The sequence below is a fragment of the Dermacentor silvarum genome, chromosome 3 (assembly GCF_013339745.2).
Source record: "Dermacentor silvarum isolate Dsil-2018 chromosome 3, BIME_Dsil_1.4, whole genome shotgun sequence".
NCBI lineage: Eukaryota > Metazoa > Arthropoda > Arachnida > Ixodida > Ixodidae > Dermacentor > Dermacentor silvarum.
Window position 1 is genome coordinate 46643434 of NC_051156.1, and position 15752 is coordinate 46659185.

Sequence of the window (15752 nt, forward strand, 5' to 3'; positions counted from 1 at the left end):
TGGAGTCATGAACCACCTTGAAAGGTCTTCTTTTTGTTGTTTGTGGAACGCTAAGCCCATAAAAAGCGGTCGTTTTTGTGACGATTTCCTATACACTACAATGAATGAACATTTATTACTTAACCGTGGATGAATCCTTACCCATCGTGAAACAGATGGACTGTTTTCGACAAACAAGTTCAGTAGTTCAACCTCAACGTTTACCACCAATATACCTTTCAGGAATACCTGGTTTTTTTCTGGAGCAGTTCCTGAGCAGCTATAAGATTGTGCTACTGAGCGCCGTACTCTCGTCACTGGCGCTAATCGGCTCGGCGTTCTCACCCAACATGGCTTGGATGACCGTCACGTTCGGCCTCGTTCAAGGTAAGGAACAAATGCACGCAAAATAATTTTCGTATGTTGTTCCACTTATATTACAATTTCGCAGGTTTCAATTTGCGTTTATCCGTATGCAACAAAAAGGCCCAACGGGTCCTACAGCTGCTGCATTAAGCTCAACCTTGGGACCGACTTCCGAGTTGTCACAGTGGTAGTACTAAATTAAACATAAACCATAAACATTTAAAAGAAGTGACAGGCATGCACGGCACACGCAGTACAGTCACAGGGTAAGCTGGTGGAGCGGCTCAAGAGTAGCTGCAATTTGGGCACCACACACAACACAGTCTTTGCGACAGTCTGTTCGCCTCGTTTTGACGAGAACGATCTCAACTGTCCGCCCGGCGTTTACAGCCAGCTGCGGCTCTTAAGACTCTGCACAGCAGTCTGCTGAGCCCCATCAAGCCTTATAACTGCAACTTATATGTCGGGCCCGCTGCGTTTGCAGACACCTTAACTAGATGGCGCCACCATACTGGCGGAGGCTGGGCAGCTTGGGCACCCTGGGATTGCGTTGATTGCGCGCCTCGTATGAATTGCACGCCTCGCATTTCGTCGTCTGCGCCTGCACACGCTGCGTTTGCAGGCGCCATACCTAGATGGCGCCACCATACTGGCGGACGCTTGGGTCGTCTGCTCCTGGGCGCTTGGGAGCGTTTTAGGGCATTTTCCCGCTGTCCGATAGTAAGCGCTTGCGTGACTCAGTGGTAGAGTATCTGGCTCCCATGCAGCGGGTGCGGGTTTGATCCCGGCGGTAGCAGTTACGGCGACATACACCGCCGGCGGCGGCACCATCGCGAACCGAAATGGCTATTGGAATGAGCCCATAATAGCCTACTTAGGGGGCAGCGTAGTTATGTAACAGGTTTTCTTTTGATGAGATGTTCACTCTGTACGCGAATGTACACCTTTCTGCTCGAAAAGTAGATGCCCGATCTTCCTTCCCGCAAGGGAACTTTGCCGGGAGTGACACACAACAACTCCTTTGTTGTGTGTCACTGTGCTTGAACGCCTTTCCAGTAGATGTCCCCTGACCGAAAGGACTTTAGAGTGCTCGTTTTCAGGGGTATTAGTTGCGGTGAGAAGTGCTGCTGCAGCAAAGCTCCTACTTGGGCGTACGAAAGTGCCTTCACTTTGTTTGACACACATCGCCCACTAAGAACGTACGCACTGTGGGTGGTCAGTGCTGCAACCAACTGGGCCCGCTTCTTCTTGTCGTCCGTGACGCCATTGCCTTCAAAGAAGGCCTCCAGTCGAACTTGGTAAGCTGGCCACTTGTCGCTTGTCTCATCAAACCGCGGTGGGCTGGTGTATCTTGCCATGGTGGCGAAGACAGTGGCATACTAAAAGGGCGACCCGTTGTTATCCCAACCTTGTCGCCACTGAAGAATACGCACGACACCAGGGTGGTGGCTGGGCCAAAACCACGTTTATTGTGCTGCTGCGTTTTAATAGATTGTTTTTGCTGAGCGTTTGCTGTCCGCTCCGCTCAGACTGGCATGTGCTATCAAATTTCACACAACTGCTTGGCGGGAATGCTATTTCGCTTGCGCACAGCACTCATATCGTCAGCGGAACTAAGATCGCATCCCTCTCTTTGCTACAAAGCCGACTGAACGGAGCGTGACAGCGTGTCTATTTGGCCTCTTCGTCGTTTTGTAACCCGCCGTGGTTGCTCAGTGGCTATGGTGTTGGGCTGCTGAGCACGAGGTCGCGGGATCGAATCCCGGCCACGGCGGCCGCATTTCGATGGGGGCGCAATGCGAAAACACCCGTGTACTTAGATTTAGGTGCCCGTTAAAGAACCCCAAGTGGTCAAAATTTCCGGAGTCCCCCACTACGGCGTGCCTCATAATCAGAACTGATTTTGGCACGTAAAACCCCATAATTTAATTTAATTTTTCGTTTTGTAGCCAAGTTAATAGAGTGTTTTAGCTGAGCACTTGCTCTCCGCTCCGCTCAGACCGGGATATGCTAGCAAATGCCATACAACCGCTTAGCGGGAACGCTATTGCACTTGAGCACAACGCTTATACCGACAGCGGTGCGACGACCGCATCCATCGCTCCGCTACAAAGCCGACTGAGCGGAGCGTGACAGCGTGTCTACTTGGTCTCTTCGTCGTTTTGCATTGGAGTTGATAGCGCGTCGCTCGCGTCTCGGTAAGACACGCTTAACAAATGCGAAATCTACGCAGTTCCCTGCAGTATCTCAGAGCGTGAAATCTGAGCGAAACGGAGCGTAAACAGCACTCTGCTAAAACTGTCTATTAACGCGGCGCTCGCGTCTCCGCAAGACACGCTTGTCAAATGCGAAATCTACGCAGTTCCCTGCAATATCTGAGAGCGTGAAATCTGAGTGGAGCGTAGCGTAAGCGGCGCTCTGCTATAACTGTCTGATATAGCCGTTGTGCGCGATGGTTACAGAGGGAGGGAGGGGAGGAGGAAACAGCGGCACTAACAGCTGCCGTATGCTGGCGTGACGTCTTACAGATACGGCACCCTGGGGTTCTTTAACGTTCACCCAATGCACGGTACACGGGTGTTTTTGCATTTCGCCCCCATCGAAATGCGGCTGCTGTGGCCGGGATTTGATCCCGCGACCTCGTACTTAAAAGGGTAACGCCAACGCCACTAATCAACCATGGCGGGTGGTTTATTTTGTGTGTGTCGTGGTGGGAGGCTACCTGTTTCGGCGCAGCACGCGGGTAACGGCGTGCTGTGTGTAACAACTGCCAGATCTGCTTCCATGGTGTTCATACGCGCTTTCACAGCAAGAAAAAATGAATTCCGTTCGGTGCAGTTGACGTGACAGTATATCAACGTGGGCAAATCGAGCGACGCCGTAGTTACCACCTCGGTACAGATCCACTAAGTAATCTACTTAGTAAGCTTCTCCTCTAGAGTTGTTTATATTAACTCTATGGCAGAGGCGTTACCTTAAGGGCATCGCTGACGCTTAGTGAAACCATCTTCCTGTTTTTATATTAACCACTGCCTCGAAACTGTAAAAGCCATTTGCCGCATTATTTACGTTCATTTCGGCGTTTCGAAAGCCGCTTTTTCCTCCTGTTTGCGCAGGATTATAGCTCGCACATGGGAAGACGGGAAGGCATGCGAAACTGTTATGCAGGTCTGCACGTATTTAAACACTGTACAGTCGCAATCTTTTTGAGGGTGAACACGGGAACGCGTGGCCTTCTAAGCTCACAGCGCGGTTCAGCGGCGGCAACGAGAAGCATTGCTCATGCGCAGTGTGTACGGCGTGCGCAAGTTCTCCCGCCGCGCGCATTGCGTCACGCAAGCAAGTGCGTGTCGTCTGCTGCGCGCGTACCGCAATAAGGAAGCCGTACGGTTTGGGATTGGTGACGATGTTGAACTTCTCATTACGCTCCCCACGATGCATCAGTAAACTTGAAAATATATAATAATGTTTTGTGGGCGTTCTCAACACCATTGTTGATCTGTAACCAGGCTACGCATGCTCATGACACTTGTGGGCGTATTTTGAAAAGCGGCTTCCGTCTTTGAGGAGCGTATATATATATATATATATATATATATTCTTGCACATTACCGCATCTGTCAGAGCAGCAACTGAATTTGAGCATGACCCGCGTTCCCGAAGAAGAGAGGTGGAAAATCGTACAATATTCGCTCAAGGGATAGTCACAGCGCTCCATCGATGCTCTCGTGCACAGGCCACTAAAGACCGTCAACAGGATTATTCAGGCCATAAGCCAGGAAGGCCAACTCTGTGATGCCCCACACAGGCGTCGACCAAAGGCAACGACGGGGGATGAAGACGCTATTATGGTAGCTGCTGTCGTCGAGAACCCGTTCCAGTCCGCGAGGAAAGTTCGGGAGCAGCTAGATGTGGACGCTTCCCTTACTACGGTCCGGCGACGCCTCCGAAGTGCTGGACCGCGAAATTGTGTAGCTCCACGAAAGCCAGTCGTCACTGCTTCGAACAAGAAGTCACGTCTCCAGTTTGCCGAAGCACACGCCTCTTGGATGGCAGATGACTGGGGCCGAGTGATCTTCTCGGATGAGTCGACCTTTACAACTCGCCAAGACCAACAGATGCGAGTTTGACGAACCAGAGGCACACGGTAAGAAACTTTTCTTAATGCACGTTTGATTTTGTGAAGGATGGTCAAAAATACGATTTCCATGCAGTTACGAGCCAGCCAGTGTGCAGGGAGTCGCCGCGAGTGGCGGAAACTGCGTGAACGTGTGGGGCGTGGTGTCAAGGCATGGTCTCGGGCCTCTGCATCGCATAGAAGGTGCTCTTACATCGCAGCGATACTGCACAAAAATTTTGGACAATGTGTTGCTGCCCTACACCCACAGCGTCTTTTCCGATGCCGACTTTATATTTGAACATGACCTGGCGCCGGTTCACACGGCAAAAGTTGTCAAGGAACATATAGAAAATCGCAGAATCAGCATGCTTCCTGGCCGGCCAAGGGCGCTGACATGAACATGTGCGAAAATATGGGGGTGCATCAAAGCAGCCATGGTGCGAAAACCTGTCCGCCGACGACTGGGGACGAGCTGTGGGCAGCCGTTCGACAAGAATGGGAGGACCTTCGAGCGCATCATGACTTTGTGCCAGCGCTGTACGCGTCACTGCTCTCTAGGATGGCAGTAGTCGTTTCCGCGAAGAGTTGTATGACAAAATACTAACGTCATCAAAGAGAAAATTATTCCTGCTTACTAATACTACTTCTAAACGGGTCACTCTTTTGTTGAACTTGCACCAAATAAAAGTTCGGATGTTTGGGTTCCCTTGCCTCTTCGTTGTACGATAAGAACACCGCAGAAAGAAAACTAAACAAAGGGAAAAGTTTAAGTACTTACAATAACGCCAAGCATAAGAAGCACAACGTTCTGAATTAAAAGCATCAAAATCATGGTTTCTCTCATAATTTTGTTTATATTGATGGGGGAAAAAACTGCTAGCAGACGACACACGCGCGCTACGTTGACGTAATGCGCACGAAAGGAGCCTACCCTCCCCGACCATGCGGGCAGAGATTGTGGCTGCCGTTTGACGGCACTGGTGATATAGAAAGCCACGTGCTCCCGTGTTTACCCTCAAAAAGATTGCGACTGTACTTCGAAGATAGTACGAAGCTTGCCTGAATGCGGTTACCGAAGAGCGTTCTCTTTATGAATCTGTCATTCCGCCGTGCTTGAAGGGGATTAACTGGAATGTTTGCGCATACGTCCGGCGTAGCTTTACATATAACGTATTTTATTGTTACTATGAAGTTATTCACAGTAGCGAAGTGGGTTAAAGTCTATCATATAACTGCCGTAAGGGGTCGTATATCTCTAGCGGCGCTGTAGTCGAGCAATCAATGTAGAAGAAATTTTTGTTTGGCTTTCGATCTAACCACGCCTGCACACGCTTGTGGAAATAAACTTGCCATCTGCAACGATAACCCTCACCTAACTTGTATCCTACATCAGTTCATTATTTGTAATGAAAGTCACGTATAAAACACCGTGCATCATTGTGGGAAAATTTAGACGGATTGGCCAGACATAGAAAGCCACCTCTGGTACAAGCGCCAGTAATGCTACGCTTATAGCATGGCTACCGCACCATCATGCTGGTATTCATTGCATTATTGCCAGCTATCGGCATTTAACGCGATAGCGTGAAGGGCCCAGCGTCGCAAAAAATCTGGTTTCGGCATCCGCGGCGTTGTTCATTAAAGAAAAATCATCCCGAACCACGCATCGCGATCCACACAGGCCGTCCGCGTGGCGCATAGGCGTTACTGAACTAATTGAATTTCTCAAAGTAAACTGTACCAGAAAATTCATAAAGTACGAGTTACACACAACCTACAGCCATGATAGCGTCGGATTGTAATTTGAATATACGCGAAAACATAATTCTGTTACGACGGAAACTCAAACACAAACCGCTTTTCCAGCTGCCACTTGAGGTCTGTCTTAGTGGAAGCGGCGCGCCTCTCTCGGTTCCTTGCAACACCCTCCAGATGGCGCTCGCCTCCGCGCATCCGTGGCAGCGGCGGCGCCCGCCGTGAGGAGAAAAATAAACTGAAAGCTCGCCTTTGTGCATAGCATTCGCCGCCAGCGTTTCCACGTAAACATTAAGCTTACACAAGCTGCAGTTGCCGGGAAGCGTGAGAAGCAGTCAGGAATCTGTGAATGATATCGCGTTCCACTCTTAAAGGCTAAACTTATGCGTCCGGCCCTCCAAGTTTTTTTGCTTTACCATGACAGGAAATTCTGTGAAATCTATTTAAAACATGCATTGTGTCGCATTACAAAGCACACTCAGTATTTGTGTTTCAAGAGCTCTTCAACGTGTGTAACAGCGTAAGTAAGGAAATGAAGGAAAAGCGGACTGAAGTGCCAAGTGCTAGTGCTTCTTTGTCCTCTTTTTGTTCTGCTTGCCGCCTAAGACACGAGGATGTTTCTAGAATTATTGTTCTCTCGAAGTGTCATTTCTCAATTGCTTCCACTACTGAAACGAGCAAAAGTGATGCTTTGATTTGGTAATAAAGTGCAAAGTGCAATCAGTGTTTCACTTCAGGTTTCGGATACGGGCTCTTCATTCTTGCTTCCACGGTGTACACCCTTCCGTACTTCGACAAGTACCAAGCCTTCGCAAGTTCCATCAAATTCGGAGCCTGGGGACTGGCAGGCATCATCGGTCCCTTTATTGTGTCTGGACTAGTAGGCACGTATGCACTGAATGGAATGCTGCTGATGTTTGGAGCATTCAATTTACAAACAATACCAATCATCATGTTCTCCAAGAACCCGTCACCGATGAACTTCCGGAGGCTCCAATCCCGCACCGACAGTGTCCGATGCGACCCTCAATCGCAACAGCCTGTCGCAGCCAGTGACTCCGGAATTTCGCATGAAATGTAAGAACTATTGGCGCGGGTTTCCGTGAGAGACTAATGTCACCGGTATTTGTTACTTGATTTTACATTTATGAATTGATTATCACTCACGCTAAGTTTCATCGCAATATTTTATTACACAATAAGGACAAGTGTGGAAGTGAGCCTCTCCACATGGGTCTTGTAATGGGGCCTAAATATCGCCGCAATACCCTCTGCGACAAAGAAATCATAGTAGCCTACACAAACATTCATGTTTGACGCAGTCCTAGAGGGAATCCGCTGTCCGAAGCTTTGCTATTCAGTGCTCTGAACCTTAGGGCGTTGTTTACTTTCGTGGAGACTTTTTAGAAGAAATCTAGATAAATATTGATGAAAGAAATGTTATGTAAGTCTCCTCGTTTACTAACATATAGGTTTATCGCCTAGTGCTGATCCACTAATTACTGCCGTTTTGACACATGCTCTCAATGTTTGCAACGTGGGCGTGCTCATTATACTTAGCCATATTTTAAAGTAGCATGGAAGAGGTCCGCGACTTTTAGGCTCGCTAAAAAAGAACTCATTTCCTCATGCCCCTGTTTTGCTCCAAACAACAAAATAACGGCAATGCTAGCGCCTGCTGTTTGATTTTGTGGCGTAAGAGTAATCAGATTATAAACAGCTCGCGAGCAGCTGATTTCTACCGTTATGGGCAACCACGTTGCGGTCACTTAGTTGGCAGAAATATGGAGTATGCAGGAAGAGGAGGCCACCCATTAGAGAAGAGACGTCGTCATCACTTCAAATTTCTAAATTTAGAAGCGTAGTAGTAGTAGTAGAGATTGCAAGAGAAAAGCTGCATGTTTCTGCAGCTCTTATAGGGAGCACGGCTCAGCATCTGAGGAACGGGGAAAGGGGGATAGAAAGTAGGAAAAGTGGTAGAAGGGGAGGGAGGGGGTAGGGTGCGCTTACAGTCTGTCAGCCAGCATCGAATCGGCAAGGTAGCAGAGTACGACCTTGAATACCCTGCTGGAACTGCGGGCTGGGAAGAGCAGGTCGGTGCTGGAGGCTGAAGGCAGGCCCATGCGGAGTAGTTGAGTGAACATGGTGGCTCGGTGTTGTTTGAGTGCGGGGCAGAAACATAGGAGGTGCTCCAGTGTTTCGTCTGCCCCACACTGTGTGCAGGATGGTGACTCAGTTCAACCCAGGCGGAAGCTCCGGGCGGCTGTCTGCCACGTCGATATGGTTGCCGCCTTTGAGACCAGTGTCCTCCCCCCCCCCCTCCGCCTCCTGGCCATGGGAGAGTTAGTGCTCCGCGTAGTGCACGTTTTGTACGCGCACCAGCTACCATTGTCTCCAGAATAACGGATAACAATGGTGCTTCAAATTGTGCCGTTTTCCAATGCGATTCAGCAGGTCCGTGATATGATGACGTGAGAAACACGCGCAATATAGCAGGACGAGAAAGGACAATTGTCTGTTATTTTGTACTAGCTTCTAACGTTCAAATGTGTACCACGTGGCGTAAAATTTTACGTTAGTATATCAGAGAAAAAAAACAATGCATTATACCGGGACTAAGAATGAAGCTAGACACAATCTTTAAAGACGGCGCAACGAGCGAATTAACGGTGCATGCTGAGCGGAACGTTAACAAGCAGGAAAACAGTGGTGTGGATTGGCGTGCGAATTCGGGAAGCGTATGTACTGGTTGGCATAAGGAGGAAGAAATAGAGTTTGGCAGACCATGTAATGCATAAGGAAGATAACCGGTGGTCTATTAGTTAGGGAATCGGTGTCAAGAGAAGGGAAGCGCCGCAGAAGATGGAAGAGAACTAAGTGGTGTGCTTAAATTGGGAAATTTGCTGGCAAATATAGGTTTAGCTAGCACAAAATAGCGGTAATGGGCGATCGCTGGGAGATACTTTCGTCCTGTAGTGGACACAAAAAAGGCTGCTGCTGATGATATCACGTATAGAAAACCGCGGCAGCCAGACATGCAGTTATACATTTTTTCTCATTGCTGCAGTAAATACCAGCATGGAGGGAAACTTGTGCTTAGTAAGAGTGTGCTTGTACACGGTTACTGACAAACGTATCAGTTATTGGGAAAGCACAAACCTAGCAATAAAGCCGCAGTTTCGCCCGAAAGGCGAAGCATCGATTTCGATAGCAAATTAGTGGACAGCTATATATACGAAGTGAGGATAGTAGTTTTATTCGACTGTATAAACTTGTAAACATAGGCATACCAACTGTCACAGGCGCACAAGCAAACATGAACGCATCTCACTCGATGACAGCGGAAACTCGCTGTCAAAACGCTGCAGTGACTAAGCGCGGCAGCAGCCGCGATAGAATTGACCTTCGTGCCGCCGCTCGCATCAACGCTGAACTAAGCCGCGGAAACACATCGCAGGATAGACTCTGCCCCCGACGCAGATAGCTTTCAAGATACAGCTGTCCGGCCGGGCGCGCGTGGCGTAGAAAACGACCCCCACCCTTCCGACCTTCCCCCCGGAGCCTTACGGCCCGGCGGAACATTTAGGTGCTGACACTGCGCGCGTCCTGCACATTATGTTCGGATATTGTAGCCAATGTAGTTAGGCAGCGCGCGGGCGCACCGAGTGTAGCTCTGCTGCGAGCAGATAGATGGCGCCGCTGTCAGAGGTTCCAGCTTAGCGGCGCCGGCGGCTTGACATTACTCTGCCTCCCCCATATTTTCGTTCATAGTGGAGTGAGTAAAACTCAAAGCGCGCAGGAAATTCGGTATTTCAGATTACAGTGATAAGTGTACCAGGCTAACTGAATGTATCTTACGCAGGGCGTGAATGACGTGATAACGGATTCATAGGGCTGCACTCAAAGCCTACTCAAGTTCCGCTCGCGCGCACAATTTGTTTTGTCGGGTCTAGCCGTTCATCCAAGCATTAAAAAAAAGCAGTGGCCTGCGTGCTACACCTCGATCAGATGTAAATAATGACTGCACCGGAAACTGTTGTTTTTCATGCTTATGGCTGCTTCCATTCACACCCTGAAAACCTTCCAACCACCGTTGCGCGAATTTAGTGCGGCCGAGGTATAAATTAAGAAATGAAACGGCGCAAACTTGCGATATGCAACGCGCTGGAGCAAAGTGGCTGTTCATGGCTAGAACTTAAGATGAGAATGCACATCAGCTATGGAAAAACTCTTTCAAATGGGGAATTCATTAGGCGGGACGAAGGCAGGCGTCTTGTCTTAGATTACAACATCACTAATACAGTTTACTGATGAAAACCTGAGCAAATGCCTTTTTTATACCAATTCAACTTAACATAGGCCGTGTATATTATTAATTTGGCTTTCCTCCATTGAGGACTAAGTGGCTCTTGCAAGATCTAAAAAGAAAAGAGGTGACTTTCTTGTTTATTAAATTGCATATGAGAATGTGCCAATGTAAGCGTGTTTGACAATGCATGCTACAGCCTGTCCACAAATACACTTACACCCAGCACGTAATAATCCCACAGAAATTTTTTTTTCTTTTTTGCAAAGACGCAATACGAAAAAAAATTGTGCGTGAAGCAGCTCGATAATTTTAATAGGGGATAAACATCCCAGAAGCTTACGCTCTCTTACACTGCCACAATGGGAAAATGTTGAGAAAAAAACACGCAAGCGTGTAATATACACCACACACGCATTGTAAAGAAAAAAGAAGGTCAGTAGCCAGGATGGATCAAATACTCAAATGTCACGTAGCTGCAGAGAACCATAGTAATGTTGTTGCCGTCCCTTGGAGGTACTCAGACTATTTACATTCCGCCTAATTACATATTTAGTCTTAATAATTATACAACTTCTCAAATATTAGAATTATATTAAAAGTGTCAATGAGAAAACTGTAGAGCAACATGAAAGACTCCCGATACAGCTTCCTATTGCTAAATACGCGCCACGTAGAAGTGTTTTCCGGAGCGTGAAAGAAGCCCACGAATACACGCAAAGTGCGTCCAGCGGCTAGTCACGCGGAAATTTTGCGTGCCTTCGCGGGTTTCTTTCACGCTCGGAAAACACTTTTACGTATCACGTATTGAGCAACAGAAAGATGTATCGGGAGTTTTACATGTTGCTGTACAATTCTCTTTCACACTTTCTATCCAATTTTGGTATTAGAAAAGTTGATTAATGAATTATGAAAATAACTATGTAATTAGCCGTAATGAAAAAAATATAATCTGAGTATCTCCTATCGACGGCAGACAACATTACCTTGGTTATGTCCAGCTACGTGACATTTGCATATTTTTAAATCTTGGTGCATGATAGTCAAGCCACGCAGTATAGATCTGGCCCATGCAGCAAAATGTGCACAAACTTTTGTGGCACACAGGAGGTTACCTCTTCCGCAGCGGCTTTCGAGGTTTATTTGACCGTGTGAGGTTCTTTGGACAGTTCGGAGATCAGGTGGGAACCGTTTTATCGAGCTCCGCGTAATATGCCGTCAATATCGTATCCCCTGAAAAATTGTTGGTGCAGACATGGTCGGTATGCATGAGAGTTCGGTCTGCTCTCAGATTTGCACGGCGTCACTGCTCTAGACGACCGCTGTTGGACGGCGCTTTGAATGAAGGCACACGCTCCGCACAAGTCCGGTATCCAGAACGTAGTTCGAAACGAAGCACTTTCTAGCCATTTCAAACGCCCCTCAGAAAGCCGCTGCCACTTTTGTCGAGGGCACGTGTCGAGAATACCCAAGCACAAGCTCATGAAACGTACGCGAACAAAAAGCGTGCCTTCAAAACAGCGCGGTCGCACGTGCAAGCCGTAAGACGAAGCAGTGGCAGCACGCGCCTTGCCGCCGGATCTGGGACCGCATTCCGCAGCGCCCTCTGCGACGGCGCCGACCGAACTGTAACCGAGGCGAACATAATCTGGACGCGAGTGGGCGTCGCTTTCGCGCGATTTGTGGTCAGAGTGTCAGCACCTCTCTTGCTTATTCTTACACCGTGGGCGCGACGTAGAACGCTCCCCCTCAATAAGACGGCGCGATTCCTTCCCACTTCCCACCCTTGCGTGTGCGATATTGAACCGCGATCGCAGGCTCACCCTCGCACGCTTACACTCGCACATACAGCATACGGCACGCGGCGACGATTTTATCGCCCTTGGACTTTATACGGAACCTCACGGCGACGATGACGAGGACGCCGGCGGCAGAAATGCGCTTGGAGTGTACATAAAGCTGCTATCGAAATATAAAGTGTCTACTTTTTTTTTTCAGGGGAAGATATATTCTGGAAGCCTTCCATATTAAAAGCTGTGGTCGAATTCACAAAGGTTTTGGTTCGTAAGTGCTGCTTTCCATTGGCCAGCCACCTTGGCTAATGATATGTCCAACACCACGATAGGCTGGCACCTACTTGCTTCTACAAGCTGTTTTAGCGTAAGAACGTTTTTGTGAATCCGGCCACTGGTTTTTGAGAAATATGCGACAGCGCCATCCCTGTTGCTCACAAGGCTATTAACTTCTCATATGAGCGCGGCCATATCTGATTATAGCGGTATATGTCTATTACCGCTGTTATGGATGTGCGGTTTGGTCTGTTGGGGATAATGTTTTACTGAAACAAGGCAAGTTGTAAGCCTAGCAGCATAGCTTCAACTAAGACTGTGCCTTCCTCTCGGTTTTCTTTGCTGGCTTCGTATTCCGTTAGCTGTCATTCCCCTGCTCAAGGAAAAAAAATCGCACGATTTAGCAGTAACCTGGTGGCAGGAACGGCGTGCTTTAGAACCAGTGTCAAAATTTCCCACTACGTACTGAGTAGACGAGAACGTTTTAAAGCATAATAAGCATCAAACAATTAAAAAAAATTGTAACTGTGCTCAGTCTCAGAGAAGATGATGAGGGATATTTCTTTAAGCACCATTCAAGGTTTTTCATTTATCTTTGAGTGGCCTTATTATAACCACATTTATATGCATGCACTGTTCAAGTGCTGCTTCAGTTCATGCTCCCTCCACCTGGTCATTTCGTTACAACCCCCTGGGGATTCCACTTCGGCACTCACAAGTAGTTTTTATTTATCTATTCAATGAACACTGAAAGAATGGGATCGAGAGCTAAGAAAGAATTGAGGCACCTTTGTATATCAACTAAGCAAGACAGGAACTCAAACCCGAATTCACAAAAACTTCTTACGCTAGAATTTTTCGTAAGAAAAAAATTTAGACAATCCGGATGCCAGTTAATCATAGCGTAGGTGGCCAGCCAATGGCAAAGCAAACTTACGAAAAAAAAGCTTTGCGAATATGGCCCCAGATGTTCGTATAGCTACGATAACACCATGTAGGTGGCTTTCAAAGAAAGTTTCCCACTTAAAGGAACAAGCATGGCCTTGGACGAGTTAACACATAGCGTTATATTGTTGCGCTGATGAGATTTCGACAATATCCATGAAACGCTTGTATATCTTTTATGCAATTGCGTGCGTTTTCTAAGCATTCGCGAAAGCCTCAACAGCAGAAAAATTTGCAGGAATGCACGTATACGTCAGAATTGGTTATGTGCTAACGTTTGTTGTTGTTGTTGCCTCAAAACATGGCTCGTACCCACAGGGGGGATTGGTCACATTAGATTGTTTGAAATGTGCGTCTAACAAAACACAAAATGGAGAAAGCAAACATTTAACACAAAGCAATAGTCAACCCCATGCCAACAGAAATTATGAGAGGGCACATTCATAAATTTAGGAGGGGAAATGTAGTGAAGTGTCCCACGGTCGGTACCCTAGCAGTGAAGCCTTCCTGACGTTTCAATAAACTTGTGGATAGCAGAGATCATTGACCCATGGCTTGTGCCTAATTGGCACGCACCAAAGGACAAAATGTTTGGTGTAGTAAGCGCTAAACCCAGCTTACTTGTAGGAAATACGAGGAACATTTTGCGGAGGGAGGACAAGCGCCGGCATGAAAGAAAGAAATGGTCCATAGTTTCTGGTTCTTTACAAAAAGAACACAGGTTAGTTATGAATAAACCAGATCTATGAAGGTAAAAGTTTAGGCGGTGAACTCTACAACGAAAGCTTGATAATGTCACCTCACATTGTCGTGAAAGGCATTTGTTAGTGTTCCACCGGAAATTTAGATGTCGAAAATGCTCTGCAGAAGGTAGGGATGATTTAGTACAATTTAGAAATAAAGAGCGTTTAAATCTAGCACCTGTTATAAAAGCGAAATCACTAAGGATATTTAGGACAGGACCATTTAGTGAAAATGATGCGAGCGAGTCAGCTGATTCATTTAAAGAAATTCCACTATGACCGGGGTCCCATACAAAGCGGGCTTCAGACAAGTTGTCTGGAGCAAGAGCCGAAAATATACTCATTAGGTGTGACCGATTTGTAGAAGTTAAATGAGGTCAAACTGACAGCGCATCGGTAACAGTTATTACTTTCGTTTCTTTGCTCGTTACAGAAATGGTTTTCATTTCTTCTTCATCACGTCTGTGTAGCTCAAACACATTAGCTCAACCAACGCTCTGCTTCCATTCTGTTCATTTCACTTCTTTGTCCACAGGCGGCTGGTATTGAGTGAGTGAGTGAGTGAAATAACTTTATTGAGGTCCAGAGAAGACGCAGGGGACACCCCGCGCCACCCGGCTAGTCCCACGTAGGGACCGGCAAGCCGAGCTTGACGGCCCGATCGCGGGCACTCTGGACGGCCAGGGTTTGGTCGTTGAGTTCGGGGCTGCCCAAAAGCGCAGCCCACCTATCCTCGCTGAAGGCGGAGCCGATGGCTTCACACTCCCACAACACATGGTTACATGTTGCCGTTAGTCCACAGGCAGGGCAGTCCGCACTGGGATACCTTTCAGGGTATATAGCGTGAATAACCGCAAGGTTAGGATACGCACGAGCTTGTAAAAGTCGAAGGGTCACCGCCCGCGCCCTGCATAAGGCAGGGTGCGGGAGGGGGAATACCCGTCTTGACAGATAATAATGCTTGGTGATCTCATTATACGTTATCAATGGTTCCCCACGGGGTAGGGGGACTGCGGAGGCGGCGCGGTCAATGAGTCCTCGCGTGGCCTCGTGCGCGCACTCGTTAGGGTTAGAGGGAGAGCCCTCAATCGACCCCAAGTGAGCGGGAAACCAAATGAGAGAATGCGGAGAGATACTTTTCAAGCTTTGGAGAATGCGAAGGGCCTGAGGGGAGACCATCCCGGTTTGGTAGGCCTTAATGGCCGCCTTAGAATCGCTATATATTACCTCTCTGCGACCATCGAGCACAGCCAGCGTGATTGCAACCTGTTCGGCTACAAATGGCATCAAAGTGCGTACTGTAGCGCAGCAAGTGATCTTGGAATTAGAGTCGACGATGGAGACGGCGAACGCCTCTTGTTGGACATATGCCGCGGCATCCACGAAGCTTGCCTCAATGTGGTTGTTACGTACATGTTCGAGTAGAGCTCTACCCCTGGCCCGACGTCTGCCGACGTTGTGTGCGGGGT

General features: G+C 48.0%; 1 protein-coding gene across 2 annotated transcripts in view; it reads left to right on the forward strand.

The window, feature by feature from the left end:
- The window catches only part of LOC125943774 (uncharacterized), a 598059-nt gene that overhangs the window by 13240 nt on the left and 569067 nt on the right, over positions 1 to 15752 (forward strand). For both annotated transcript variants that reach the window (XM_049663277.1, XM_049663278.1), the window contains exon 3: positions 223 to 366. In XM_049663277.1, coding sequence (XP_049519234.1) covers positions 223 to 366 — 144 coding nt within the window. The remainder of the gene's footprint in view (positions 1 to 222; positions 367 to 15752) is intronic.